Below are 27629 nucleotides of genomic sequence, written 5' to 3' on the forward strand. Positions count from 1 at the left end.
TTGTGAATGGCATTGCGCACTCGTTGCTGACTTCATAAATACATCTCATAACTGCTCCACATTGCCTGCATGCGCCGTGTTCAGATCCAGTGAATCCTGCTATCCTGAACCCACCGATGAATCGAAGTTCCCCCCAACCTCTTCTGGTTCTCCTGCTGACTCCTCGCCTGGTATTCCTGCTCTCACGAGCTGCTTGAACATCTCAATTGGCATCTCCAGTCCCGGTTTCTGCAAGCTACATCTACTGGAACGTGTATTCTTCCATCCCCTTTGCACCCTCTGTCTCAGTTTCAGGGGTGCTCACGCAGGAGATACATCATCATCTCGATCTTCTACCAGGTATGTGACAGTCGGGTTTAAAACAAGGATACTGGAAAAAAAAAAAATATATATACCTTCAATAGACAGGAGCTCTGATTTGGGGTAGCGGCTATACATGTAAGCCAGTTCACATTGTTTTATTGGAGTGTTTGTACCAATATAATCTTCATTCAATTTCTTTAGCCTAAGTTTCCAGGGTTGACGTCATGCCGCTGCACGATTCCAGGTCAGTAGCGGCTATACATGTAAGCCAGTTCACATTGTTTTATTGGAGTGTTTTTACCCTTATAGTCCCCATTCAATTTCTTTAGCCTAAGTTTCCAGGGCTGACGTCATGCCGCTGCACAAATCTGGGTTGCTAGTGGCTATACATGTAAGCCAGTTCACATTGTTTCATTGGAGTGTTTTTAGCCATATAGTTTAATATGGGTGAGCCGTATTTTGCCCTAGCCCGACTCTACCGAGAGGTGCGTGGGTACAGCTGCTGGGCAACAACGTATACGCATCGGGCTTCTGTTATAACACATGGGCACTTAAGCTGTAGTAATGGCAGCCATCTATTACCTGGGTACTGAATTCACAGGGAGATGGTGGGGGACCTCTGGATTCTTCATAGGAAGAATGATCACTATAGCTATGCTGGTGGATTGATCTCTTCAAGTCTTCTCACTCGGACTTTGTTTTTTGTGGACTGTTTTTTCATATTATGTTTATAATGGTTTAAACTCTTTTGGATCTCATTACTGTTTACACATAAATATTTCAGCGGCACGTCGCTTTTTGATCTTTTACACATTTCTTTAGCCTGCCCTTCCCCCTGTATTATGGAAGGACAGGCAGCCTATAGCTCTAGGTTTCCCCCCTACAGGGGATCCAGCCACCATTTAATATGGGAAGGAGATTCTTTGCACCGACTCCTCAAAATTGGGCATTTTGGGCTCTTTCTGGCAGGACTGGATCTAGCCAATCTGATCTGGGGATACAGTAAACAAAATTCAGTGGGTGTAATGTCAACACTGTGTGTGAGTCACTGACAGTCTGTTACACGGTGTCATGACCTGGGATATACTATTATGTATTAGATTGTCAGTAGATTAGGGTGGTTAAACAAACCTGTGCCCCCTTATATCAGATGTTCCTATCAGAGTCCCCATTTACATCAGGAGTCCTCATCAGAGTGCCCTCGTAAATCAATGTCCTTATCAGAGTGCCCCTTTTACATCAGGTGTCCCCATCAGAGTGCCCCCTTACATTAATGTCCCCATCAGAGTGCCCTCGTACATCAAGTGTCCCCATCAGAGTGCCCCCTTACATTAGTATCCCCATTAGAACACCCACTTACATCAGTGTCCCCATCAGAGTGCCCCCTTACATCAGTGTCTCTAAAAGACCCAGTCTTTGCCTCAATTGTCCTCATAAGAGTGTCCCCTTACATATGATCAGTTATCTCCATCAGGTGTCCCCATTCGAGTGCCCCCCTGCATCAGTGTCCCCTATCAGAGTGCCTCCTTACACCAGTGTCCCTATCAGAGTGCCCCCTTACATCAGCGTCCCCATAAGAGCACCCCCTTACATCAGAGTCCCATCAGAGCACCCCCTTACCTCAGTGTTCCATCAGAGCACCCCCTACATCAGTGTCCCCATCAGAGCACCTCTTACATCAGTGTCCCCATCAGAGCACCTCTTACATCAGTGTCCCCATCAGAGCACCCCTTACATCAGTGTCCCCATCAGAGCGCCCCCTTACATCAGTGACCCCATCAGAGCACCTCTTACATCAGTGTCCCCATCAGAGCGCCCCCTTACATCAGTGACCCCATCAGAGCACCCCTTACATCAGCGTCTCCATAAGAGCACCCCCTTACCTCAGTGTTCCATCAGAGCACCCCTTACATCAGTGTCCCCATCAGAGCACCTCTTACATCAGTGTCCCCATCAGAGCACCTCTTACATCAGTGTCCCCATCAGAGCACCCCTTACATCAGTGTCCCCATCAGAGCGCCCCCTTACATCAGTGACCCCATCAGAGCACCTCTTACATCAGTGTCCCCATCAGAGCACCCCTTACATCAGTGTCCCATCAGAGCGCCCCCTTACATCAGTGTCCCCATCAGAGCGCCCCCTTACATCAGTGTCCCCATCAGAGCACCTCTTACATCAGTGTCCCCATCAGAGCACCCCTTACATCAGTGTCCCCATCAGAGCACCCCTTACATCAGTGTCCCCATCAGAGCGCCCCCTTACATCAGTGTCCCCATCAGAGTGCCCCCTTACATCAGTGTCCCCATCAGAGCGCCCCCTTACATCAGTGTCCCCATCAGACCACCCCCTTACATCAGTGTCCCATCAGAGCACCCCTTTACATCAGTGTCCCTAAAAGAGCCCGTATTTGCATCATTTGTCCTCATAAGAGTGTCCCCTTACATATGATCATTTATCCCCATCAGAGTGCCCCCTTACATCAGTGTCCCCATCAGAGCACCTCTTACATCAGTGTCCCCATCAGAGCACCTCTTACATCAGTGTCCCCATCAGAGCACCCCTTACATCAGTGTCCCCATCAGAGCACCTCTTACATCAGTGTCCCCATCAGAGCACCCCTTACATCAGTGTCCCCATCAGAGCACCCCTTACATCAGTGTCCCCATCAGAGCACCCCCTTACATCAGTGTCCCCATCAGAGCACCCCCTTACATCAGTGTCCCCATCAGACCACCCCCTTACATCAGTGTCCCATCAGAGCACCCCTTTACATCAGTGTCCCTAAAAGAGCCCGTATTTGCATCATTTGTCCTCATAAGAGTGTCCCCTTACATATGATCATTTATCCCCATCAGAGTACCCCTTACAAGGATTGCACCCATCCGAGCACCCCCTTACATCGGCTGTCTGCATCAGGCTGGCTCATAGATCAGTGAATGCACTCTCAGAGATTCGGGGAGCACAAATACAATTTGGGGGGGGCACAGCCCTCCTCAGCACCTCCCTAGATCTGGCCCTGCCTTCTGGTATTGTGACTGTAGACCCCCCAGAATCAACCTTGAACCCTCCTAAAATAATCACCACCTCACTGTCAGCACCCAAACACCCCTTCTGCTAACTTCTAGCACCCCCAAAACTCCTCATGTTCCTCCTGCTGCCTCATGTCATTCCACATGCTGGACAAGAGCAGGAATGGCCTTCTGTGCAAACAAATGGTGCTGTTCTACATCCTTCTGTGGCAGAGGTCACATTAACAGGAGGAGGAGGAGAAGGGTGCATCAGTAGCCCTCCCAAAAAATGGCTGCTGTGTGCTCATGAGTAGAAAAAGGGATCCTTAGCCTCTATGCACCCTTGAGTAGTAGGAGGAGGAAAAAGGCCAAGAATGTTCTGCTAGATTATTTGGAATGAGTTGTAAAAATACCAACAAAAATGGTGGTTGGAAATCTTCCACTCTAGGGCCACCAATCCAGGGACTTCTGCTGGATTACTGTTAGAGATGAGCGAAGAAATGAAAAATTCGATTCGACTGATTCGGCGAATTCGTGGACAATATTCGATTCGAGTCGAATAAATTCGCTGTGAATTTAACTTAAAAAAGGGTGTTTCTAGGCTTCAGAGAGACTTAATATTAGTGCAGAACACTGTACCTTTAATTTAAATGCCCTTGGAGTCTGCTGGGGAAGAGAAATAATACTGTCAGTCAGTATGACATGCAGATGAGTGCCGTCGATCTTAGAATCACCGCACACTTCACTCATTTGGGCAGTCACGGGGCCAAAACCAGAGTGTGGAGCCACAGTGTGGCGGTGGAGGCAGCAGCAATGGGAGGCCATACAGCACCCTATGACAAAAATGGAAACCACCAGCAGTGTGAGGAGACCTGAAAGTGGCACATGGCAGAGTGTGGCGATAGAGACAGCAGCAATGGGAGGCCGTACAGGGACCCATGACACACTCTGGACCTGGCAGCAGCATGAGGAGGCGGTACAGGGGCCCATGACAGATTACGGGCCTGGCAGCAGCATGAGGAGTCGGTACAGGGGCCCATGGCAGATTACGGGCCTGGCAGCAGCAATGGGAGGCCGTACAGGGACCCATGACACACTCTGGACCTGGCAGCAGCATGGGGAGGCGGTACAGGGGCCCATGACAGATTACGGGCCTGGCAGCAGCATGAGGAGTCGGTACGGGGGCCCATGACACACTCTGGACCTGGCAGCAGCATGAGGAGGCGGTACAGGGGCGCATGACAGATTACGAGCCTGGCAGCAGCAACTTGGACAGGAGGACGTTCAGCTTCTGCACCGTCGGGTGCGTGCTCGCAAACTGTTGTCTCTTGGAAACGGATTCCAAGAAAGACTGCTGACGGAATCCGTGAAGAGGAGTAGCAGGAGAAGGAGCATCTGAACGAGCGGAATATGCCAACAAGCGACAACAGTGGCCCATGACAGATTACGGGCCTGGCAGCAGCATGAGGAGTCGGTACGGGGGCCCATGGCAGATTACGGGCCTGGCAGCAGCTATGGGAGGCCCGTAATCTGCCAGCACCCTATGACAAAAAATGGAACCCACCAGCAGTGTGAGGAGACCTGAAAGTGGCACATGGCAGAGTGTGGCGATGGAGACAGCAGCAATGGGAGGCCGTACAGGGACCCATGAGAGACTCTGGACCTGGCAGCAGCATGAGGAGGCGGTATAGGGGCCCATGGCAGATTAGGGGCCTGGCAGCAGCTATGGGAGGCCCGTAATCTGCCAGCACCCTATGACAAAAAATGGAACACACCAGCAGTGTGAGGAGACCTGAAAGTGGCACATGGCAGAGTGTGGCGATGGAGGCAGCAGCAATGGGAGGCCGTACAGGGACCCATGAGAGACTCTGGACTTGGCAGCAGCATGAGGAGGCGGTATAGGGGCCCATGGCAGATTAGGGGCCTGGCAGCAGCTATGGGAGGCCCGTAATCTGCCAGCACCCTATGACAAAAAATGGAACACACCAGCAGTGTGAGGAGACCTGAAAGTGGCACATGTTTGGGGCATGATTCATGGCGGATTTAGTCAGTTGTGTCAGGAACTGGTGGTTTGAAATCCAGACTAATCCACGCCTGATTCATTTTCACAAACGTGAGTCTCTCCACACTTTGGGTGGACAGTCGTGTCCTCCGCGGAGTTGCAATACCTCCTGCCGCACTAAACACGCGCTCCGATGCCACGCTACTGGCCGGGCATGACAGCCTTTCAAGGGCAAATTCAGCTAGTTGGGGCCAAAGGTCAAGTTTCGTTGCCCAGTAGTCAAGGGGATTGTCTACCTCGGTTGGCAGGGTGCTGTCCAAGTAGGCCTAAGCCTGTTGTTTGAGGTCCTGCTCCAGGTCCACCTGATGCTGCTGCTGCTGCTGCGGCTGGTTAGTAGTTTCCTCACTGCGCTGGTGAAGAAAGCTACTCATCATCGACTGCAGACTGAGGCAGCCGCTGCTGGTGGAGCTGCCACTGCTCCTACCACCCCACCCCTCCCCTGCTGCCATGGCAGCGGAACACGAGCGCACAGGGCCCACAGTGTCTGAGGATGGACGTTGGCGCAGACAGGCAGAGACCAGCTGACTACATAGGTGTTTTTTATAGTACGTTATTTTGGCCTCCCTCTCAGCAGGTGTGAAAAAGGCCACCATTTTTGAACGGTAGCGAGGGTCCAACAAGGTGGACAGCCAAAAGTCATCCCTCTGTCTGATGGTTATTATTCGGCTGTCGCTACGCAAGCAACCGAGCATGCTATGGGCCATTTGTGCCAAGGAATGCGAGGGACTCCCTGCCTCCATCTCCACAGCATACTGCCACGGTGCGTCTAGGTCCTCTGTCTCCTCTTCCTCCTCCTCTACCAGATGCTCCTGCTCCTCCACTCCTGTCCGCTGAGTGGAAAAACCACCCATTTCACTCAATAATTCCTGAGCACCAATGTCCTCCTCTACCTCCTCCTCTTCTTCCAGTCCTGCCCCCACAGGGGCCATGTGGCGTTGAGATCTGTGCGCCACGTCTACCGCACCCTGACCAGCCATTGTTAACAGCATTTGTTCCAGGACGTGCAACAGAGGAATGACGTCGTTCATCCCATAGTCCTGCCGACTCACGAATAGCGTGGCCTCCTCAAAGGGCCTGAGCAAGCGCAGGTGTCACGCATGAGCTGCCAATGGCTGACATCTAAGTTACACAGGGAGTACCTTTATCTGCTTTTAACATCAGGAAATCTGTGATGGCCTTTTGCTGTTCGTAAAGGCGGTCTAACATATGTAGGGTTGAATTCCACCTTGTTGCAACGTCACAGCATGAGGAGTCGGTATAGGGGCCCATGGCAGATTAGGGGCCTGGCAGCAGTTATGGGAGGCCCATAATCTGCCAGCACCCTATGACAAAAAATGGAACACACCAGCAGTGTGAGGAGACCTGAAAGTGGCACATGGCAGAGTGTGGCGATGGAGACAGCAGCAATGGGAGGCCGTACAGGGACCCATGAGAGACTCTGGACCTGGCAGCAGCATGAGGAGGCGGTATATAGGGGCCTACGGCAGATTAGGGGCCTGGCAGCAGCTATAGGAGGCCCGTAATCTGCCAGCACCCTATGTCAAAAAATTCAACACACCAGCAGTGTGTGAGGAGACCTGAAAGTGGCACATGGCAGAGTGTGGCGATGGAGACAGCAGCAATGGGAGGCCGTACAGGGACCCATGACAGACTCTGGACTTGGCAGCAGCATGAGGAGGCGGTATATAGGGGCTTATGGCAGATTAGGGGCCTGGCAGCAGCTATAGGAGGCCCGTAATCTGCCAGCACCCTATGTCAAAAAATTCAACACACCAGCAGTCTGAGGAGACCTGAAAGTGGCACATGGCAGAGTGTGGCGATGGAGACAGCAGCAATGGGAGGCCGTACAGGGACCCATGACAGACTCTGAACTTGGCAGCAGCATGAGGAGGCGGTATATAGGGGCCCATGGCAGATTAGGGGCCTGGCAGCAGCTATAGGAGGCCCGTAATCTGCCAGCACCCTATGTCAAAAAATTCAACACACCAGCAGTGTGAGGAGACCTGAAAGTGGCACATGGCAGAGTGTGGCGATGGAGACAGCAGCAATGGGAGGCCGTACAGGGACCCATGACAGACTCTGGACTTGGCAGCAGCATGAGGAGGCGGTATATAGGGGCCCATGGCAGATTAGGGGCCTGGCAGCAGCTATGGGAGGCCCGTAATCTGCCAGCACCCTATGTCAAAAAATTCTACACACCAGCAGTGTGTGAGGAGACCTGAAAGTGGCACATGGCAGAGTGTGGCGATGGAGACAGCAGCAATGGGAGGCCGTACAGGGACCCATGACAGACTCTGGACTTGGCAGCAGCATGAGGAGGCGGTATATAGGGGCCCATGGCAGATTAGGGGCCTGGCAGCAGCTATGGGAGGCCCGTAATCTGCCAGCACCCTATGTCAAAAAATTCAACACACCAGCAGTGTGTGAGGAGACCTGAAAGTGGCACATGGCAGAGTGTGGCGATGGAGAAAGCAGCAATGGGAGGCCGTACAGGGACCCATGAGAGACTCTGGACCTGGCAGCAGCATGAGGAGGCGGTATATAGGGGCCCATGGCAGATTAGGGGCCTGGCAGCAGCTATGTGAGGCCCGTAATCTGCCTGCACCCTATGTCAAAAAATTAAACACACCAGCAGTGTGAAGAGACCTGAAAGTGGCACATGGCATGAGAGACTCTGGACCTGGCAGCAGCAGGAGGAGGCGGTATAGGGGCCCATGGCTGATTAGGGGCCTGGCAGCAGCTATGTGAGGCCCGTTATCTTGCAGCACCCTATGTCAAAAAATTTAACACACCAGCAGTGTGAAGAGACCTGAAAGTGGCACATGGCAGCAGAGTGTGGCGATGGAGACAGCAGCAATGGGAGGCCGTACAGGGACCCATGAGAGACTCTGGACCTGGCAGCAGCAGGAGGAGGTGGTATATAGGGGCCCATGGCAGATTAGGGGCCTGGCAGCAGCTATGTGAGGCCCGTAATCTGCCTGCACCCTATGTCAAAAAATTTAACACACCAGCAGTGTGAAGAGACCTGAAAGTGGCACATGGCAGCAGAGTGTGGCGATGGAGACAGCAGCAATGGGAGGCCGTACAGGGACCATGACAGACTCTGGACTTGGCAGCAGCATGAGGAGGCGGTATATAGGGGCCTATGGCAGATTAGGGGCCTGGCAGCAGCTATGTGAGGCCCGTAATCTGCCTGCACCCTATGTCAAAAAATTTAACACACCAGCAGTGTGAAGAGACCTGAAAGTGGCACATGGCAGCAGAGTGTGGCGATGGAGACAGCAGCAATGGGAGGCCGTACAGGGACCATGACAGACTCTGGACTTGGCAGCAGCATGAGGAGGCGGTATATAGGGGCCCATGGCAGATTAGGGGCCTGGCAGCAGCTATGTGAGGCCCGTAATCTGCCTGCACCCTATGTCAAAAAATTTAACACACCAGCAGTGTGAAGAGACCTGAAAGTGGCACATGGCATGAGAGACTCTGGACCTGGCAGCAGCAGGAGGAGGCGGTATAGGGGCCCATGGCTGATTAGGGGCCTGGCAGCAGCTATGTGAGGCCCGTTATCTTGCAGCACCCTATGTCAAAAAATTTAACACACCAGCAGTGTGAAGAGACCTGAAAGTGGCACATGGCAGCAGAGTGTGGCGATGGAGACAGCAGCAATGGGAGGCCGTACAGGGACCCATGAGAGACTCTGGACCTGGCAGCAGCAGGAGGAGGTGGTATATAGGGGCCCATGGCAGATTAGGGGCCTGGCAGCAGCTATGTGAGGCCCGTAATCTGCCTGCACCCTATGTCAAAAAATTTAACACACCAGCAGTGTGAAGAGACCTGAAAGTGGCACATGGCAGCAGAGTGTGGCGATGGAGACAGCAGCAATGGGAGGCCGTACAGGGACCATGACAGACTATGGACTTGGCAGCAGCATGAGGAGGCGGTATATAGGGGCCCATGGCAGATTAGGGGCCTGGCAGCAGCTATGTGAGGCCCGTAATCTGCCTGCACCCTATGTCAAAAAATTTAACACACCAGCAGTGTGAAGAGACCTGAAAGTGGCACATGGCAGCAGAGTGTGGCGATGGAGACAGCAGCAATGGGAGGCCGTACAGGGACCATGACAGACTCTGGACTTGGCAGCAGCATGAGGAGGCGGTATATAGGGGCCTATGGCAGATTAGGGGCCTGGCAGCAGCTATGTGAGGCCCGTAATCTGCCTGCACCCTATGTCAAAAAATTTAACACACCAGCAGTGTGAAGAGACCTGAAAGTGGCACATGGCAGCAGAGTGTGGCGATGGAGACAGCAGCAATGGGAGGCCGTACAGGGACCATGACAGACTCTGGACTTGGCAGCAGCATGAGGAGGCGGTATATAGGGGCCCATGGCAGATTAGGGGCCTGGCAGCAGCTATGTGAGGCCCGTAATCTGCCTGCACCCTATGTCAAAAAATTTAACACACCAGCAGTGTGAAGAGACCTGAAAGTGGCACATGGCATGAGAGACTCTGGACCTGGCAGCAGCAGGAGGAGGCGGTATAGGGGCCCATGGCTGATTAGGGGCCTGGCAGCAGCTATGTGAGGCCCGTTATCTTGCAGCACCCTATGTCAAAAAATTTAACACACCAGCAGTGTGAAGAGACCTGAAAGTGGCACATGGCAGCAGAGTGTGGCGATGGAGACAGCAGCAATGGGAGGCCGTACAGGGACCCATGAGAGACTCTGGACCTGGCAGCAGCAGGAGGAGGTGGTATATAGGGGCCCATGGCAGATTAGGGGCCTGGCAGCAGCTATGTGAGGCCCGTAATCTGCCTGCACCCTATGTCAAAAAATTTAACACACCAGCAGTGTGAAGAGACCTGAAAGTGGCACATGGCAGCAGAGTGTGGCGATGGAGACAGCAGCAATGGGAGGCCGTACAGGGACCATGACAGACTATGGACTTGGCAGCAGCATGAGGAGGCGGTATATAGGGGCCCATGGCAGATTAGGGGCCTGGCAGCAGCTATGTGAGGCCCGTAATCTGCCTGCACCCTATGTCAAAAAATTTAACACACCAGCAGTGTGAAGAGACCTGAAAGTGGCACATGGCAGCAGAGTGTGGCGATGGAGACAGCAGCAATGGGAGGCCGTACAGGGACCATGACAGACTCTGGACTTGGCAGCAGCATGAGGAGGCGGTATATAGGGGCCCATGGCAGATTAGGGGCCTGGCAGCAGCTATGTGAGGCCCGTAATCTGCCTGCACCCTATGTCAAAAAATTTAACACACCAGCAGTGTGAAGAGACCTGAAAGTGGCACATGGCAGCAGAGTGTGGCGATGGAGACAGCAGCAATGGGAGGCCGTACAGGGACCATGACAGACTCTGGACTTGGCAGCAGCATGAGGAGGCGGTATATAGGGGCCCATGGCAGATTAGGGGCCTGGCAGCAGCTATGTGAGGCCCGTAATCTGCCTGCACCCTATGTCAAAAAATTTAACACACCAGCAGTGTGAAGAGACCTGAAAGTGGCACATGGCAGCAGAGTGTGGCGATGGAGACAGCAGCAATGGGAGGCCGTACAGGGACCATGACAGACTCTGGACTTGGCAGCAGCATGAGGAGGCGGTATATAGGGGCCCATGGCAGATTAGGGGCCTGGCAGCAGCTATGTGAGGCCCGTAATCTGCCTGCACCCTATGTCAAAAAATTTAACACACCAGCAGTGTGAAGAGACCTGAAAGTGGCACATGGCAGCAGAGTGTGGCGATGGAGACAGCAGCAATGGGAGGCCGTACAGGGACCATGACAGACTCTGGACTTGGCAGCAGCATGAGGAGGCGGTATATAGGGGCCCATGGCAGATTAGGGGCCTGGCAGCAGCTATGTGAGGCCCGTAATCTGCCTGCACCCTATGTCAAAAAATTTAACACACCAGCAGTGTGAAGAGACCTGAAAGTGGCACATGGCAGCAGAGTGTGGCGATGGAGACAGCAGCAATGGGAGGCCGTACAGGGACCATGACAGACTATGGACTTGGCAGCAGCATGAGGAGGCGGTATATAGGGGCCCATGGCAGATTAGGGGCCTGGCAGCAGCTATGTGAGGCCCGTAATCTGCCTGCACCCTATGTCAAAAAATTTAACACACCAGCAGTGTGAAGAGACCTGAAAGTGGCACATGGCAGCAGAGTGTGGCGATGGAGACAGCAGCAATGGGAGGCCGTACAGGGACCATGACAGACTCTGGACTTGGCAGCAGCATGAGGAGGCGGTATATAGGGGCCCATGGCAGATTAGGGGCCTGGCAGCAGCTATGTGAGGCCCGTAATCTGCCTGCACCCTATGTCAAAAAATTTAACACACCAGCAGTGTGAAGAGACCTGAAAGTGGCACATGGCAGCAGAGTGTGGCGATGGAGACAGCAGCAATGGGAGGCCGTACAGGGACCATGACAGACTCTGGACTTGGCAGCAGCATGAGGAGGCGGTATATAGGGGCCCATGGCAGATTAGGGGCCTGGCAGCAGCTATGTGAGGCCCGTAATCTGCCTGCACCCTATGTCAAAAAATTTAACACACCAGCAGTGTGAAGAGACCTGAAAGTGGCACATGGCAGCAGAGTGTGGCGATGGAGACAGCAGCAATGGGAGGCCGTACAGGGACCATGACAGACTATGGACTTGGCAGCAGCATGAGGAGGCGGTATATAGGGGCCCATGGCAGATTAGGGGCCTGGCAGCAGCTATGTGAGGCCCGTAATCTGCCTGCACCCTATGTCAAAAAATTTAACACACCAGCAGTGTGAAGAGACCTGAAAGTGGCACATGGCAGCAGAGTGTGGCGATGGAGAAAGCAGCAATGGGAGGCCGTACAGGGACCCATGAGAGACTCTGGACCTGGCAGCAGCATGAGGAGGCGGTATATAGGGGCCTATGGCAGATTAGGGGCCTGGCAGCAGCTATGTGAGGCCCGTAATCTGCCTGCACCCTATGTCAAAAAATTAAACACACCAGCAGTGTGAAGAGACCTGAAAGTGGCACATGGCATGAGAGACTCTGGACCTGGCAGCAGCAGGAGGAGGCGGTATAGGGGCCCATGGCTGATTAGGGGCCTGGCAGCAGCTATGTGAGGCCCGTTATCTTGCAGCACCCTATGTCAAAAAATTTAACACACCAGCAGTGTGAAGAGACCTGAAAGTGGCACATGGCAGCAGAGTGTGGCGATGGAGACAGCAGCAATGGGAGGCCGTACAGGGACCCATGAGAGACTCTGGACCTGGCAGCAGCAGGAGGAGGTGGTATATAGGGGCCCATGGCAGATTAGGGGCCTGGCAGCAGCTATGTGAGGCCCGTAATCTGCCTGCACCCTATGTCAAAAAATTTAACACACCAGCAGTGTGAAGAGACCTGAAAGTGGCACATGGCAGCAGAGTGTGGCGATGGAGACAGCAGCAATGGGAGGCCGTACAGGGACCATGACAGACTCTGGACTTGGCAGCAGCATGAGGAGGCGGTATATAGGGGCCCATGGCAGATTAGGGGCCTGGCAGCAGCTATGTGAGGCCCGTAATCTGCCTGCACCCTATGTCAAAAAATTTAACACACCAGCAGTGTGAAGAGACCTGAAAGTGGCACATGGCAGCAGAGTGTGGCGATGGAGACAGCAGCAATGGGAGGCCGTACAGGGACCCATGAGAGACTCTGGACCTGGCAGCAGCAGGAGGAGGTGGTATATAGGGGCCTATGGCAGATTAGGGGCCTGGCAGCAGCTATAGGAGGCCCGTAATCTGCCAGCACCCTATGTCAAAAAATTCAACACACCAGCAGTGTGAGGAGACCTGAAAGTGGCACATGTTTGAGGCATGATTCATGGCGGATTTAGTCAGTTGTGTCAGGAACTGGTGGTTTGAAATCCAGACTAATCCACGCCTGATTCATTTTCACAAACGTGAGTCTCTCCACACTTTGGGTGGACAGTCGTGTCCTCCGCGGAGTTACAATACCTCCTGCCGCACTAAACACGCGCTCCGATGCCACGCTACTGGCCGGGCATGACAGCCTTTCAAGGGCAAATTCAGCTAGTTGGGGCCAAAGGTCAAGTTTCGTTGCCCAGTAGTCAAGGGGATTGTCTACCTCGGTTGGCAGGGTGCTGTCCAAGTAGGCCCAAGCCTGTTGTTTGAGCTCCTGCTCCAGGTCCACCTGATGCTGCTGCTGCTGCTGCGGCTGGTTAGTAGTTTCCTCACTGCGCTGGTGAAGAAAGCTACTCATCATCGACTGCAGACTGAGGCAGCCGCTGCTGGTGGAGCTGCCACTGCTCCTACCACCCCACCCCTCCCCTGCTGCCATGCCAGCGGAACGCGAGCGCACAGGGCCCACAGTGTCTGAGGATGGACGATGGCGCACAAAGGCAGAGACCAACTGACTACATAGGTGGTTTTTATAGTACGTAATTTTGGCCTCCCTCTCAGCAGGTGTGAAAAAGGCCACCATTTTGGACCGGTAGCGAGGGTCCAACAAGGTGGACAGCCAAAAGTCATCCCTCTGTCTGATGGTTATTATTCGGCTGTCGCTACGCAAGCAACCGAGCATGCTATGGGCCATTTGTGCCAAGGAATGCGAGGGACTCCCTGCCTCCATCTCCACAGCATACTGCCACGGTGCGTCTGGGTCCTCTGTCTCCTCCTCCTCCTCCTCTACCAGATGCTCCTGCTCCTCCACTCCTGTCCGCTGAGTGGAAAAACCACCCATTTCACTCAATAATTCCTGAGCACAAATGTCCTCCTCTACCTCCTCCTCTTCTTCCTGTCCTGCCCCCACAGGGGTCATGTGGCGTTGAGATCTGTGCGCCACGTCTACCGCACCCTGACCAGCCATTGTTAACAGCATTTGTTCCAGGACGTGCAACAGAGGAATGACGTCGTTCATCCCATAGTCCTGCCGACTCACGAATAGCGTGGCCTCCTCAAAGGGCCTGAGCAAGCGGCAGGTGTCACGCATGAGCTGCCAATGGCTGACATCTAAGTTACACAGGGGAGTACCTTTATCCGCTTGTAACATCAGGAAATCGGTGATGGCCTTTCGCTGCTCGTAAAGGCGGTCTAACATGTGTAGGGTTGAATTCCACCTTGTTGCAACGTCGCAGATCAGGCGATGCTGTGGAATTCCGTTCTGCCGCTGCAGCTCAATGAGGGTGTTCTTTGCGGTGTAGGAATGGCTGAAATGCATGCACAGTTTACGTGACATTTTAAGGATGTCTTGCAGTGGGATGGTGGATTTTAGGAACCGCTTGACAACCAGATTGAACACGTGAGCCATGCATGGCGCATGGCACAACCTTCCTTGACGCAGAGCAGACACCATGTTCTTTCCGTTGTCAGTCAACATGGTTCCGATTTTTAGTTTGCGCGGAGACAGCCATCTGTCGATTTCTCTGTTCATTACACTCAGCAGTTCCTCCCCTGTGTGACTACGTTCGCCAAGGCATACCAGGTGCAGCACAGCGTGACACCGTTGCGCCCTGCACATGTGATATGCCGGTCGGGTAATGGGACTTGGCACGGGGGTGGCGGCTGAGGACACGGCGGAAAAAGAGGTGGTAGAGGCGGACATGCTTGCTGGACCAAGGACGTGCAAACGTGGAGGCAAAAGCGTCGTGACCTGTCCAAGTTGCTGGTGCGGCTGTGCCGGCACCACGTTCACCCAGTGGGCCGTAAATGACATGTACTGTCCCTGACCGTAGTTACAGCTCCACACGTCGGCGCTGCCGTGCACTTTGGCAGAGACCGACATGCTCAAAGACTGGCCCACCATCTCTTCTACATGTGAATGCAGGGCTGGCACTGCCTTTTGGGCAAAGAAATGACGGCTTGGCACTCTCCACCGCGGCGCGGCACAAGCCATCATTTCTCGGAAAGGTGCTGAGTCCACCAGTTGGAAAGGGAGGGACTGCAGCACCAGCAACTTGGACAGGAGGACGTTCAGCTTTTGCACCGTCGGGTGCGTGCTCGCAAACTGTTGTCTCTTGGATACGGATTCCAAGAAAGACTGTTGACGGAATCCGAGAAGAGGAGTAGCAGGAGAAGGAGCATCTGAACGAGCGGAAGATGCCAATGAGCGACAACTCCCCTCAGCAGAGGTGTTGGAGCCTTGACTGGCTGATAGAGGGCGATTGACGACGTCGGGTGACGGAGCAAGTAACGGAGCGGGTGATGGAGCGGGGGCTGGGGCAGGCAGAACCGCCGTATGTTTATCACGGTTTTCCCAGGCCACCGAATGGTGACGCTGCATATGCTGACGCAACGCTGTAGTCCCAACATGGGCCCCCTGGCCACGCTTGCATTTCTGGCCACATAGTCGACATACGGCTACATTTACTTCCTCGGGCGGCTTGAGGAAAAATTGCCACACCACCGAGTAGGAAACTTTGCCCCCGCTACTCTTCACTGGCTGACTGCTACTTCCTCCGTGCGCACCGGCACCACTACTGGCCGTGGTGGTAGGCTGCAGTGGAGCTGGTGCTCTACTCCGTGGACGTTTGGCTCCACTGACACTGATGCGACCCTGCTGCTGTCTCCTGGGCAACCCACCGACTGTTTTGCTCGCTGCCAAGCTGCCACCCTCTTCTCCTGATGATGCGGAAGAAATTGCCTGATGACGACGAGGCTGCCAAGTGCGATCAACCTCCTCATCATCAAGTAGGGTCTCCGCCTCACTACTAGCCCCCTCGGCTGCGTCTGGGTCAGGAGACAGACCTGTCTCTAGACCGGCTACCGAGCCACTCTCCTCGCCAGTACTTGTTCGCTTGGCTGCTGAAAAGGCCGATGTCTCCCCCCGTTCCTGACCGCCCTCTGTTAGCTCTTCCTCACTGTACAGTGGGGCTGAGCCCACAGCATGCGATACTTCGCTTGGTGAGGGAACAGCAAAGGACAGGGGCAGGTAGAGGACACGTGATTTCAGTGGGCTTGGTCCCGGGCCATGCCAACTAACGGTTGTGTCTGACGTACCCACCGACCGTTGGCTGTAGGTGTCAGAGGTGACCTGGGAAGAGGAAGACGACCGAGCCAACCAATCAATGACGGCAGGGTTGTCGGTGGAGACACGACCGCTGGATGACACCGGGAGCACTGGCCTCTGGCTGCGAATACTGCTGCCTCGACCCCTTCCTCTGCTGCCACGTCTGCTCGCTCCTAAAACATTGCCTCCTCTGCCACTCCTCTGCATGTTGTCTGACATACTATTTAATTCAACGATTAGGTGTCCCTGAGTAACAATTCTCTGGCACTCAGTAACAATTCTGTCTGTCCCTGAGTATGAATTCTGTGGCCCTGAGTAACAATTCTGTGTCTGTGCGAGTAACAATTCTGTGTCTGTGCGAGTAACAATTCTGTGTCTGTGCAAGTAACAATTTTGTGTCTGTGCGAGTAACAATTCTCTGGCACTCAGTAACAATTCTGTCTGTCCCTGAGTAACAATTCTCTGGCACTCAGTAACAATTCTGTCTGTCCCTGAGTAACAATTCTCTGGCACTCAGTAACAATTCTGTCTGTCCCTGAGTAACAATTCTCTGGCACTCAGTAACAATTCTGTCTGTCCCTGAGTATGAATTCTGTGGCCCTGAGTAACAATTCTGTGTCTGCGCGAGTAACAATTCTGTGTCTGTGCAAGTAACAATTTTGTGTCTGTGCAAGTAACAATTTTGTGTCTGTGCGAGTAACAATTCTCTGGCACTCAGTAACAATTCTGTCTGTCCCTGAGTAACAATTCTCTGGCACTCAGTAACAATTCTGTCTGTCCCTGAGTAACAATTCTCTGGCACTCAGTAACAATTCTGTCTGTCCCTGAGTAACAATTCTCTGGCACTCAGTAACAATTGTGTGTCTGTGCAAGTAACAATTCTGTGTCTGTGCAAGTAACAATTTTGTGTCTGTGAGAGTAACAATTCTCTGGCACTCAGTAACAATTCTGTCTGTCCCTGAGTAACAATTCTCTGGCACTCAGTAACAATTCTGTCTGTCCCTGAGTATGAATTCTGTGGCCCTGAGTAACAATTCTGTCTCTGTGCGAGTAACAATTCTGTGTCTGTGCAAGTAACAATTTTGTGTCTGTGAGAGTAACAATTCTCTGGCACTCAGTAACAATTCTGTCTGTCCCTGAGTAACAATTCTCTGGCACTCAGTAACAATTCTGTCTTCCCTGAGTAACAATTCTCTGGCACTCAGTAACAATTCTGTCTGTCCCTGAGTATGAATTCTGTGGCCCTGAGTAACAATTCTGTCTCTGTGCGAGTAACAATTCTGTGTCTGTGCAAGTAACAATTTTGTGTCTGTGAGAGTAACAATTCTCTGGCACTCAGTAACAATTCTGTCTGTCCCTGAGTAACAATTCTCTGGCACTCAGTAACAATTCTGTCTGTCCCTGAGTATGAATTCTGTGGCCCTGAGTAACAATTGTGTGTCTGTGCAAGTAACAATTCTGTGTCTGTGCAAGTAACAATTTTGTGTCTGTGAGAGTAACAATTCTCTGGCACTCAGTAACAATTCTGTCTGTCCCTGAGTAACAATTCTCTGGCACTCAGTAACAATTCTGTCTGTCCCTGAGTAACAATTCTGTCTGTCCCTGAGTATGAATTCTGTGGCCCTGAGTAAGAATTCTCTGGCACTCAGTAACAATTCTGTCTGTCCCTGAGTATGAATTCTGTGGCCCTGAGTAACAATTGTGTGTCTGTGCAAGTAACAATTCTGTGTCTGTGCAAGTAACAATTTTGTGTCTGTGAGAGTAACAATTCTCTGGCACTCAGTAACAATTCTGTCTGTCCCTGAGTAACAATTCTCTGGCACTCAGTAACAATTCTGTCTGTCCCTGAGTATGAATTCTGTGGCCCTGAGTAACAATTCTGTCTCTGTGCGAGTAACAATTCTGTCTCTGTGCGAGTAACAATTCTGTGTCTGTGCAAGTAACAATTTTGTGTCTGTGAGAGTAACAATTCTCTGGCACTCAGTAACAATTCTGTCTGTCCCTGAGTAAGAATTCTCTGGCACTCAGTAACAATTCTGTCTGTCCCTGAGTAACAATTCTCTGGCACTCAGTAACAATTCTGTCTGTCCCTGAGTAACAATTCTGTCTGTCCCTGAGTATGAATTCTGTGGCCCTGAGTAAGAATTCTCTGGCACTCAGTAACAATTCTGTCTGTCCCTGAGTATGAATTCTGTGGCCCTGAGTAACAATTGTGTGTCTGTGCAAGTAACAATTCTGTGTCTGTGCAAGTAACAATTTTGTGTCTGTGAGAGTAACAATTCTCTGGCACTCAGTAACAATTCTGTCTGTCCCTGAGTAACAATTCTCTGGCACTCAGTAACAATTCTGTCTGTCCCTGAGTAACAATTCTCTGGCACTCAGTAACAATTCTGTCTGTCCCTGAGTAACAATTCTCTGGCACTCAGTAACAATTCTGTCTGTCCCTGAGTAACAATTCTGTCTGTCCCTGAGAATGAATTCTGTGGCCCTGAGTAAGAATTCTCTGGCACTCAGTAACAATTCTGTCTGCCCCTGAGTAACAATTCTCTGGCACTCAGTAACAATTCTGTCTGTCCCTGAGTATGAATTCTGTGGCCCTGAGTAACAATTGTGTGTCTGTGCAAGTAACAATTCTGTGTCTGTGCAAGTAACAATTTTGTGTCTGTGAGAGTAACAATTCTCTGGCACTCAGTAACAATTCTGTCTGTCCCTGAGTAACAATTCTCTGGCACTCAGTAACAATTCTGTCTGTCCCTGAGTAACAATTCTGTCTGTCCCTGAGTATGAATTCTGTGGCCCTGAGTAAGAATTCTCTGGCACTCAGTAACAATTCTGTCTGTCCCTGAGTATGAATTCTGTGGCCCTGAGTAACAATTGTGTGTCTGTGCAAGTAACAATTCTGTGTCTGTGCAAGTAACAATTTTGTGTCTGTGAGAGTAACAATTCTCTGGCACTCAGTAACAATTCTGTCTGTCCCTGAGTAACAATTCTCTGGCACTCAGTAACAATTCTGTCTGTCCCTGAGTATGAATTCTGTGGCCCTGAGTAACAATTCTGTCTCTGTGCGAGTAACAATTCTGTGTCTGTGCAAGTAACAATTTTGTGTCTGTGAGAGTAACAATTCTCTGGCACTCAGTAACAATTCTGTCTGTCCCTGAGTAAGAATTCTCTGGCACTCAGTAACAATTCTGTCTGTCCCTGAGTAACAATTCTCTGGCACTCAGTAACAATTCTGTCTGTCCCTGAGTAACAATTCTGTCTGTCCCTGAGTATGAATTCTGTGGCCCTGAGTAAGAATTCTCTGGCACTCAGTAACAATTCTGTCTGTCCCTGAGTATGAATTCTGTGGCCCTGAGTAACAATTGTGTGTCTGTGCAAGTAACAATTCTGTGTCTGTGCAAGTAACAATTTTGTGTCTGTGAGAGTAACAATTCTCTGGCACTCAGTAACAATTCTGTCTGTCCCTGAGTAACAATTCTCTGGCACTCAGTAACAATTCTGTCTGTCCCTGAGTAACAATTCTCTGGCACTCAGTAACAATTCTGTCTGTCCCTGAGTAACAATTCTCTGGCACTCAGTAACAATTCTGTCTGTCCCTGAGTAACAATTCTGTCTGTCCCTGAGAATGAATTCTGTGGCCCTGAGTAAGAATTCTCTGGCACTCAGTAACAATTCTGTCTGTCCCTGAGTAACAATTCTCTGGCACTCAGTAACAATTCTGTCTGTCCCTGAGTAAAAATTCTGTGGCCCTAATAACGTTTCTGTGGCCCTAAGTAACAATTCTCTGGCACTGAGTAACAATTCTGTCTGTCCCTGAGTATGAATTCTGTGGCCCTAACTAGCGTTTCTTTGTCCCTAAATAACGATTCTGTGGCCCTCATTAACAAGTCTGTGTCCCTGAGTAATGGTTCTCTGTCCCTAAGTAACTTCTCTCTGTCCCCAATTCTCGTTTCTGTGGCCCTAACTCTGTCCCTGTCCCTAGTACAGAGCGGTCTGCCTCTGTTCAATGACTGCAGGCAAATGAAGATTTCCAAAATGGCCGCTATATATACCTCGACCATTACACAGTGCTGGCTGGCTGGCTGCTGATTGGCTGATGCGATCACATGTCGTTGAGGAATGCATTATGGGGCAGCGCGCCTTGTCTGCGCGCCTTCCCCGACATCCCCGCTCCGTCGCCGCACATGTCAGCCGCCATTTTCGGAAAAATTTCGATTCGCGCGTCCGAATTAGGCTGTTTTTCGGATTCGGCACGAATCGAAATTTTTCCGATATTCGACTCGAATTCCACTTCGGATACTTCGATTCGCTCATCTCTAATTACTGTATATAGGAGGGTTGAAGTGCAAAGAGCTCAGAAAAGTGGAACTCAGACCACCAGATCTGGAGGTGGTTATAGCGTAGCTCTTTTGTGCGCCTGCAGAAGGAAAAGATCCGGCAATAAAAATCCGACAGGGGTTTTAACGATTTCTTACGCTATCCAAAACTAAAAAAAAAAAAAAGCATACATTTAATCCTTTGTTGTTTTTTTCTGATCATTTGTTATATTCTTCTTTTTTATGCAGCATGAAGATACCAAATTTCATGAAACTAGGAATGTTGCTAGCTCTCACGTGTGGTAAGTTGAATGCCCCGTGCAATACTAATGTTCAATGTCATAGACATGCATAATGCATGTAACCAGGGGCGGACTGACAGCTCATGGGCCCCCGGGCAATAGGGGATCATGGGGCCCCTGTGTCCTTGCCCAAACTCAAAAAAGCCTATGAAAAAGTTACCAGGGGCATCTTATGGGGCCCCTACTGACCCCGGGCCCTCGGGCAGTGCCCGAGTTTCCAAATGGTCAGTCCGCCCCTGCATGTAACATTAGAAAATGATTCTCATATTAGAAAAAAATGTTAAAATATAGTTATTCATCATCAAGAAAACCTCTCCGGCCTGCAGATGGCTCTGTGTCTCTCTCTCTAGTGCTGGCTGTGCACAGAGAAAGAAGTAATAGGTGAGAATTTGGTTTATATTGCAAAAAATAAAAACTCCAGTGGTGATCAAATACCACCAAAAAAAACACTATTTGTGTGAAAAAAAAGATATAAATTTTGTTTGGGTACAGCATCGCATGACCGCGCAATGACCAGTTAAAGAATCGCAGTGTGGTTTAGCAAAAGAATGGCCTGGTCATGAAGGGGACTTCCGGAGCTGAAGTGGTTAATGTTGTTGTTACATTTTGTTACACATTTATTACATATTATCCGTTGGGAAGAAAAAAGTCAATGAAAAATTTCAAACAGTTTTATAACCAAGGATAAAAATACTTTCTTCACAGAACCACGAGCACTGGCTGTCCCTCCCAAGATTCTCTGCGGTGATGTGATATGTCAAGCTGGAACAAAATGCCAAATAAGAAATGGACAACCCACTTGTGTGGGGGTCTCAGAAGCCAATTGTCAAGTATCCGGTTCTCCTCCTCACTTTAAGACCTTTGATGGCAAAACTTTTGGCTTCCAAGGCCCTTGCACCTACACGCTTGCCGAGACTTACCACAATGACACCAACCTTCCTGGTTTTAGTATCAAGATTACTAACCAGAATGAAGGCAACACCAAAATTATGAATCCAACTCTTGAGATCACAGATCCTTCACAAAATATTACTATAAAGACCAATAATCTCACAAAGGTAAGTGACCATGCTTATGCATAGACACTAGGTGACCAAAGGTTTGCAGAAACACAACCATCACACCCACATGAGCTTGTTGGACATTCCAAAACCATGGTCATTATTATGGAGTGGCCTCCTCTGTAGCTAAAACAACCTCCACTCTTCTAGGAAGGCTTTTCAGAAGATTTGGGAGGGTGTCCATTGAAATTTGTGCCCATTTGTGAGGTCAGGTACTGATTTTTGTGAAGAAGATCTGGCTCAGAAGGTTCTAGTTCATCCCAAAGGTGTTCAGTACGGCTGAGGTCAGGGTTCTGTGCAGGACATTTTTGTTCCTGCACCCAAACTGGTCAAACCATGTCTTTATGAAGATGGCCTTCCAGGAGAAGATCTGGCTCACAAGGTTCTAGTTCATCCAAAAGGTATTCAGTATGGCTGAGGTCAGGACTTTGTGCAGGAAATTTGTGTTCCTGCAACGAAACTGGTCAAACCATGTCTTTATGGAGCTGGATTTCCAGGAGAACATCTGGCTCACAAGGTTCTAGTTCATCGCAATGGTGTTCAGTAAGGCTGAGATCAGGACTCTCTGCAGGAAATTTTTGTTCCTGCACCCAAACTGGTCAAACCATGTCTTTATGGAGCTGGATTTCCAGGAGAACATCTGGATCACAAGGTTCTAGTTCATCCCAAAGGTGTTCAGTAAGGCTGAGATCACTACTCTCTGCAGGAAGTTTTTGTTCCTGCACCCAAACTGGTCAAACCATGTCTTTATGGAGCTGGATTTCCAGGAGAACATCTGGATCACAAGGTTCTAGTTCATCCCAAAGGTGTTCAGTAAGGCTGAGATCACTACTCTCTGCAGGAAATTTTTGTTCCTGCACCCAAACTGGTCAAACCATGTCTTTATGGAGCTGGATTTCCAGGAGAACATCTGGATCACAAGGTTCTAGTTCATCCCAAAGGTGTTCAGTAAGTCTGAGATCACTACTCTCTGCAGGAAATTTTTGTTCCTGCACCCAAACTGGTCAAACCATGTCTTTATGGAGCTGGATTTCCAGGAGAACATCTGGATCACAAGGTTCTAGTTCATCCCAAAGGTGTTCAGTACAGCTGAGGTCAGGGCTCTGTGCAGGAAATTTGTGTTCCCACACACCAAACTGGTCAAACCATGTCTTTATGGAGCTGGCTTTGTACACAGGGGCACAGTCATGACAGAACAGAAAGTGGTCTTCACCAAACTGTTACCAAAAGGCTTGGAGAGCACAATTATCTACAATGTCTTTGTTTGCTGTAGTATTAACAGGACCCTAACTGGAAACACCTGAATTAAAGCATACTTTTGGTCATTTTATGTATCAGTGTGAACTTTATATTAAAAAAATACTCTTTTTCTATCTCACTTGTTCTAGGTTAATAATCAAGATCTTAAAAAAAGAGCTAAAATTTCACGTTTTGGACTCTACTTGAATATTATGACAGATTTCGGCCTAATTTTGCACTGGGACAAGAAAAACACGATAAAAATAACAATTCCCAACACCTTAAACCAAAAAGTACGTGGACTTTGCGGCAACTCTAATGGCAACTCTGCAGATGATTTTGAGACACCAGTTGGCACTCAGATGGCTAGTGAGGCTGACTTTGGCAAAAGTTGGGCAGTGGATGATGGACAGTGCAATGGTAAGGATGTCATTACAGACAGGACCCATAATCCTGGTCAAGGAAATCCAGCCAGCATTAGACTTTTAGTTTTTTAAGATGTTCCATTGTAACGAGGGGACACTTTGCTCTCATTCAGTTATGTAATATCCATGTGTGCAAGGCACTCGAGCCCCAAGGGGAATGGGACCACTGTGCACTGACTGAACACATGGAGGCCATCCTGACTCCTGAGCTGCAGCTGTCACTTGCGGCTAAAACTTAAAGGACATCCATTTATGGCAGTGAGCCACCTCGTCTCGGCATATTGGCTGCCACACTAAATCCCTCCCCTCCCTGCCCTCGGATTGGACAGTATAGGTCGGGAGAGGAGAGTGGGTGGAAATTGTGGTGTTACTCATTGGAGCAACAGCCATGGACTTTAGCTCCTATGTGAAGCAGAGCTGGAGATAGGACATCCCCATATTTGAGAATGGACTCCAAACCAGCTACCAACTGCTGGTGGCCCTGGGGTTAGTGTGGGAGCAATGATGAGTGGCAACTGAGACTGGGGGGGTGATAGAGCCTATGTGTGCCATCTTTTTCCTGATAGCCTATTATCTACTATTAAAGGCCCCCTCTGCACTGCCTGTCAATGATGAAGGGGTATTTATTCATTCCACTGACACGACTGAAACAGAAAAGTTTTCTTTCTAGTAACACCACCAATGCAGGGGCATCTTTATCTCCCACTGACACCAATGCAGGGGCATCTTTATCTCCCACTGACACCAATGCAGGGGCATCTTTATCTCCCACTGACACCAATGCAGGGGCATTTTTCTGTTTTACTGGCACCATTGATGCAGGGTCATTTTTCCCAGTAGCAACACCTACACAAGCATGTAGATGGTTGTATAGGTAGCACCTTACACATATACACTCACTGACCACTTTATCAGGTCCACCTTGCTAGTGCCCAGAAAATCTCCCTCACACCATGACACTACCACCACCAGCCTGAACCATTGGTACAAGGCAGGATGGATCCACCACACCATGACACCACCACCAGCACCAGCCAGAACTGTTGATACAAGGCAGGATGGATCCACCACACCACCACCATTAGCTTGAACCGTTGATACAAGGCAGGATGGATCCACCACACCATGACACCCCCACCACCAGCCTGATCTGTTGATACAAGGCATGATGGATCCACCACACCATGACACCCCTACCAGCCTGAACCATTGATACAAGGCAGGATGGATCCACCACACCATGACACCACCACCAGCCAGAACTGTTGATACAAGGCATGACGCATCCACCATACCATGACACCACCACCACCAGCCTGAACCATTGATACAAGGCAGGATGGATCCACCACACCATGACACCACCACCACCAGCCTGAACTGTTGATAAAAGGCAGGATGGATCCACCACACCATGACACCACCACCACCAGCCTGAACCATTGATACAAGGCAGGATGGATCCACCACACCATGACACCACCACCACCAGCCTGAACCATTGATACAAGGCAGGATGGATCCATGCTTTCATTATGTTTACGCCAAATTTTGACCCTACCATCTGAATGTAGCAGCTGAAATCCAGACTCTTTAGGCCAGGCAAGGTTTTTCCAATCTTCTATTGTCCAATTTTGGCGAGCTTGTGTGAATTGTAGCCTCCATTTCCTATTCTTAGCTGACAGGAACGGCACCCAGTGTGGTCTTCTGCTGCTGTAGTCCATCTGCTTCAAGGTTGGACGTGCTGTGTGTTCAGAGATTGTATTTTGCATACCTTGGGTGTAATGAGTGGTTATGTGATTTTCTGTTGCCTTTCTATCATCTGCCAGTCTGCCCATTCTCCTCTGACCTCAACAAGGCATTTTCCTCCACACAACTGCCGCTCACTGGATATCTTCTCTTTTTCAGACCATTCTCTGTAAACCCTAGAGATGGTTGTGTGGGAGAATCCCAGTAGCTCAGCAGTTTTTGAAATACTCAGACCAGCCCTGTGTGGCTCCAACAACCCCTCCACTTTCAAAGTTACTTAAATCCACTTTTTTCCCCATTCTGATGCTCGGCTTGAACTTCAGCAAGTTGTCTTCACCACGTGTAGATGCCTAAATGCATTGAGTTGCTGCTGTGTGATTGGCTGATTAGCAATTTGTATCACCAAGCATTTGAACGGGTGGGCCTAATAAAGTGGCCGGTGAGTTTATATTGTACATCATTCCCTGCCCTCAATCTAAGGTCCCTAATTCACATTCATACATACACATACTAGGGCCAATGTAGACAGGAGCCAGTTAACCTACCAGCATGTCTATGGAGTGTGGGAGGAAACCGGAGTACCCGGAGGAAACCCACGCAGGCACAGGGAGAACATGCAAACTCCAGGCAGGTGGTGCCGTAGCTGGGATTCAAACCAACGACCCGAGTACTGCCAGGTGGAAATGCTAACCATTTAGCCACTGTGCTGCCCATATCAAAATCATCATATTTATTATTATTATTATTATTGTGAGAAAATGAAATATTCATATGCTGTTTATTTTTTCATGCAAACAACAGTGCAGCACTGTTTTGTAGCGAGTATATGACTCTTTTGTGTCAATAAATGGTTGTATGTATTTTACTGTGCCTGGAAAAATCCAATATTTGTGCCGTACTTATTATCTAGCTTCTCTTTTCTATGAACAAATCACATGATATTAACTTTCCAATAAGAGAGCGTTATAACCAAACCATGTGACCTAGGAATAATTCATCCTTTGCAGAGGTTCAGTTTGAGATTGTTTTCCGACTTTCATATAACTTGCTACTATTCATCACTGTACTACTTTATTGAAAGATTGTATATTCTTTTATTTTTTAGACAGACTACAGAATTAAGAATCAAGATGAATATTATACTTCCCTTTCCACAAATTATTGCTGGGATGGATGAAATTGTGATTATGGAAAACATTTTTCAACACGAAGAGATTATTCAATCTAAAATGGGAATCCTTGGTTTCTTTCTAAACTTTCAAATGGTAATTAAATTACAAATCCTGATTTTGAAGCATCGTGATGTATCTTTTTTTTCCACTCAGTTCACGCCTTGTACAAATTGCTACTCCATGGAAAAAGACTTTACAGGTACAACACACGGCGGGAAAAGTATAAAACACATAATGTTTATTCATGCAAGTTACAAATCGCACGGTAATTAAATTTGACCACTTAAGCCCCGGCAGGTTTTACCCCCCTTCATGACAAGGGCATCTTTTATTATTCAGCACTGCGCTACTTTAACTGACAATTGCTCAGTCGTTACTTCAAGTAAAGTGGAGGCGCTGTCTTCTAAAAATTCCAAAGTGCAATTGTGCATACAATATACCTACACTATATTGATGAATGTATTGGGCCGCCGGCCTTTCCACGCACATGACCTTTAATGGCCCCCCAGTCTTAGTCCGTAGGGTTCAATATTGAGTTGGCCCCGCCCTTTTCACAAACATGACCTTTAATGGCCCCCCAGTCTTAGTCCGTAGGGCTCAATATTGAGTTGGCCCTGCCCTTTCCACGCACATGACCTTTAGTGGCCCCCCAGTCTTAGTATGTAGGGTTCAATATTGAGTTGGCCCCTCCCTTTCCACGCACATGACCTTTAATGGCCTCCCAGTCTTAGTATGTAGGGTTCAATATTGAGTTGGCCCCTCCCTTTCCACGCACATGACCTTTAATGGCCCCCCAGTCTTAGTCCGTAGTGTTCAATATTGAGTTGGCCCCGCCCTTTCCACACACATGAACTTTAATGGCCCCCCAGTCTTAGTCCGTAGGGCTCAATATTGAGTTGGCCCTGCCCTTTCCTCGCACATGACCTTTAGTGGCCTCCCAGTCGTAGTCCGTAGGGTTCAATATTGAGTTGGCCCCTCCCTTTCCACGCACATGACCT

General features: G+C 49.9%; 1 protein-coding gene across 1 annotated transcript; it reads left to right on the plus strand.

The window, feature by feature from the left end:
• Positions 1-26753, plus strand: LOC149438470 (zonadhesin-like). The gene is made up of 5 exons (XM_089659823.1): positions 1-339; positions 20933-20985; positions 21691-22043; positions 23435-23705; positions 26565-26753. The coding sequence occupies exons 2-5, from the start codon at positions 20934-20936 to the stop codon at positions 26579-26581; spliced, it is 693 nt and encodes a 230-aa protein (XP_089515949.1). The 5' UTR covers positions 1-339; position 20933; the 3' UTR covers positions 26582-26753.
• The last annotated feature ends 876 nt before the right edge of the window (positions 26754-27629 follow it).

This window comes from Staurois parvus, unplaced genomic scaffold, assembly GCF_062004578.1.
Source record: "Staurois parvus isolate SC_StPar_1 unplaced genomic scaffold, SC_StPar_1.0 ptg001191l, whole genome shotgun sequence".
Taxonomy (NCBI): domain Eukaryota; kingdom Metazoa; phylum Chordata; class Amphibia; order Anura; family Ranidae; genus Staurois; species Staurois parvus.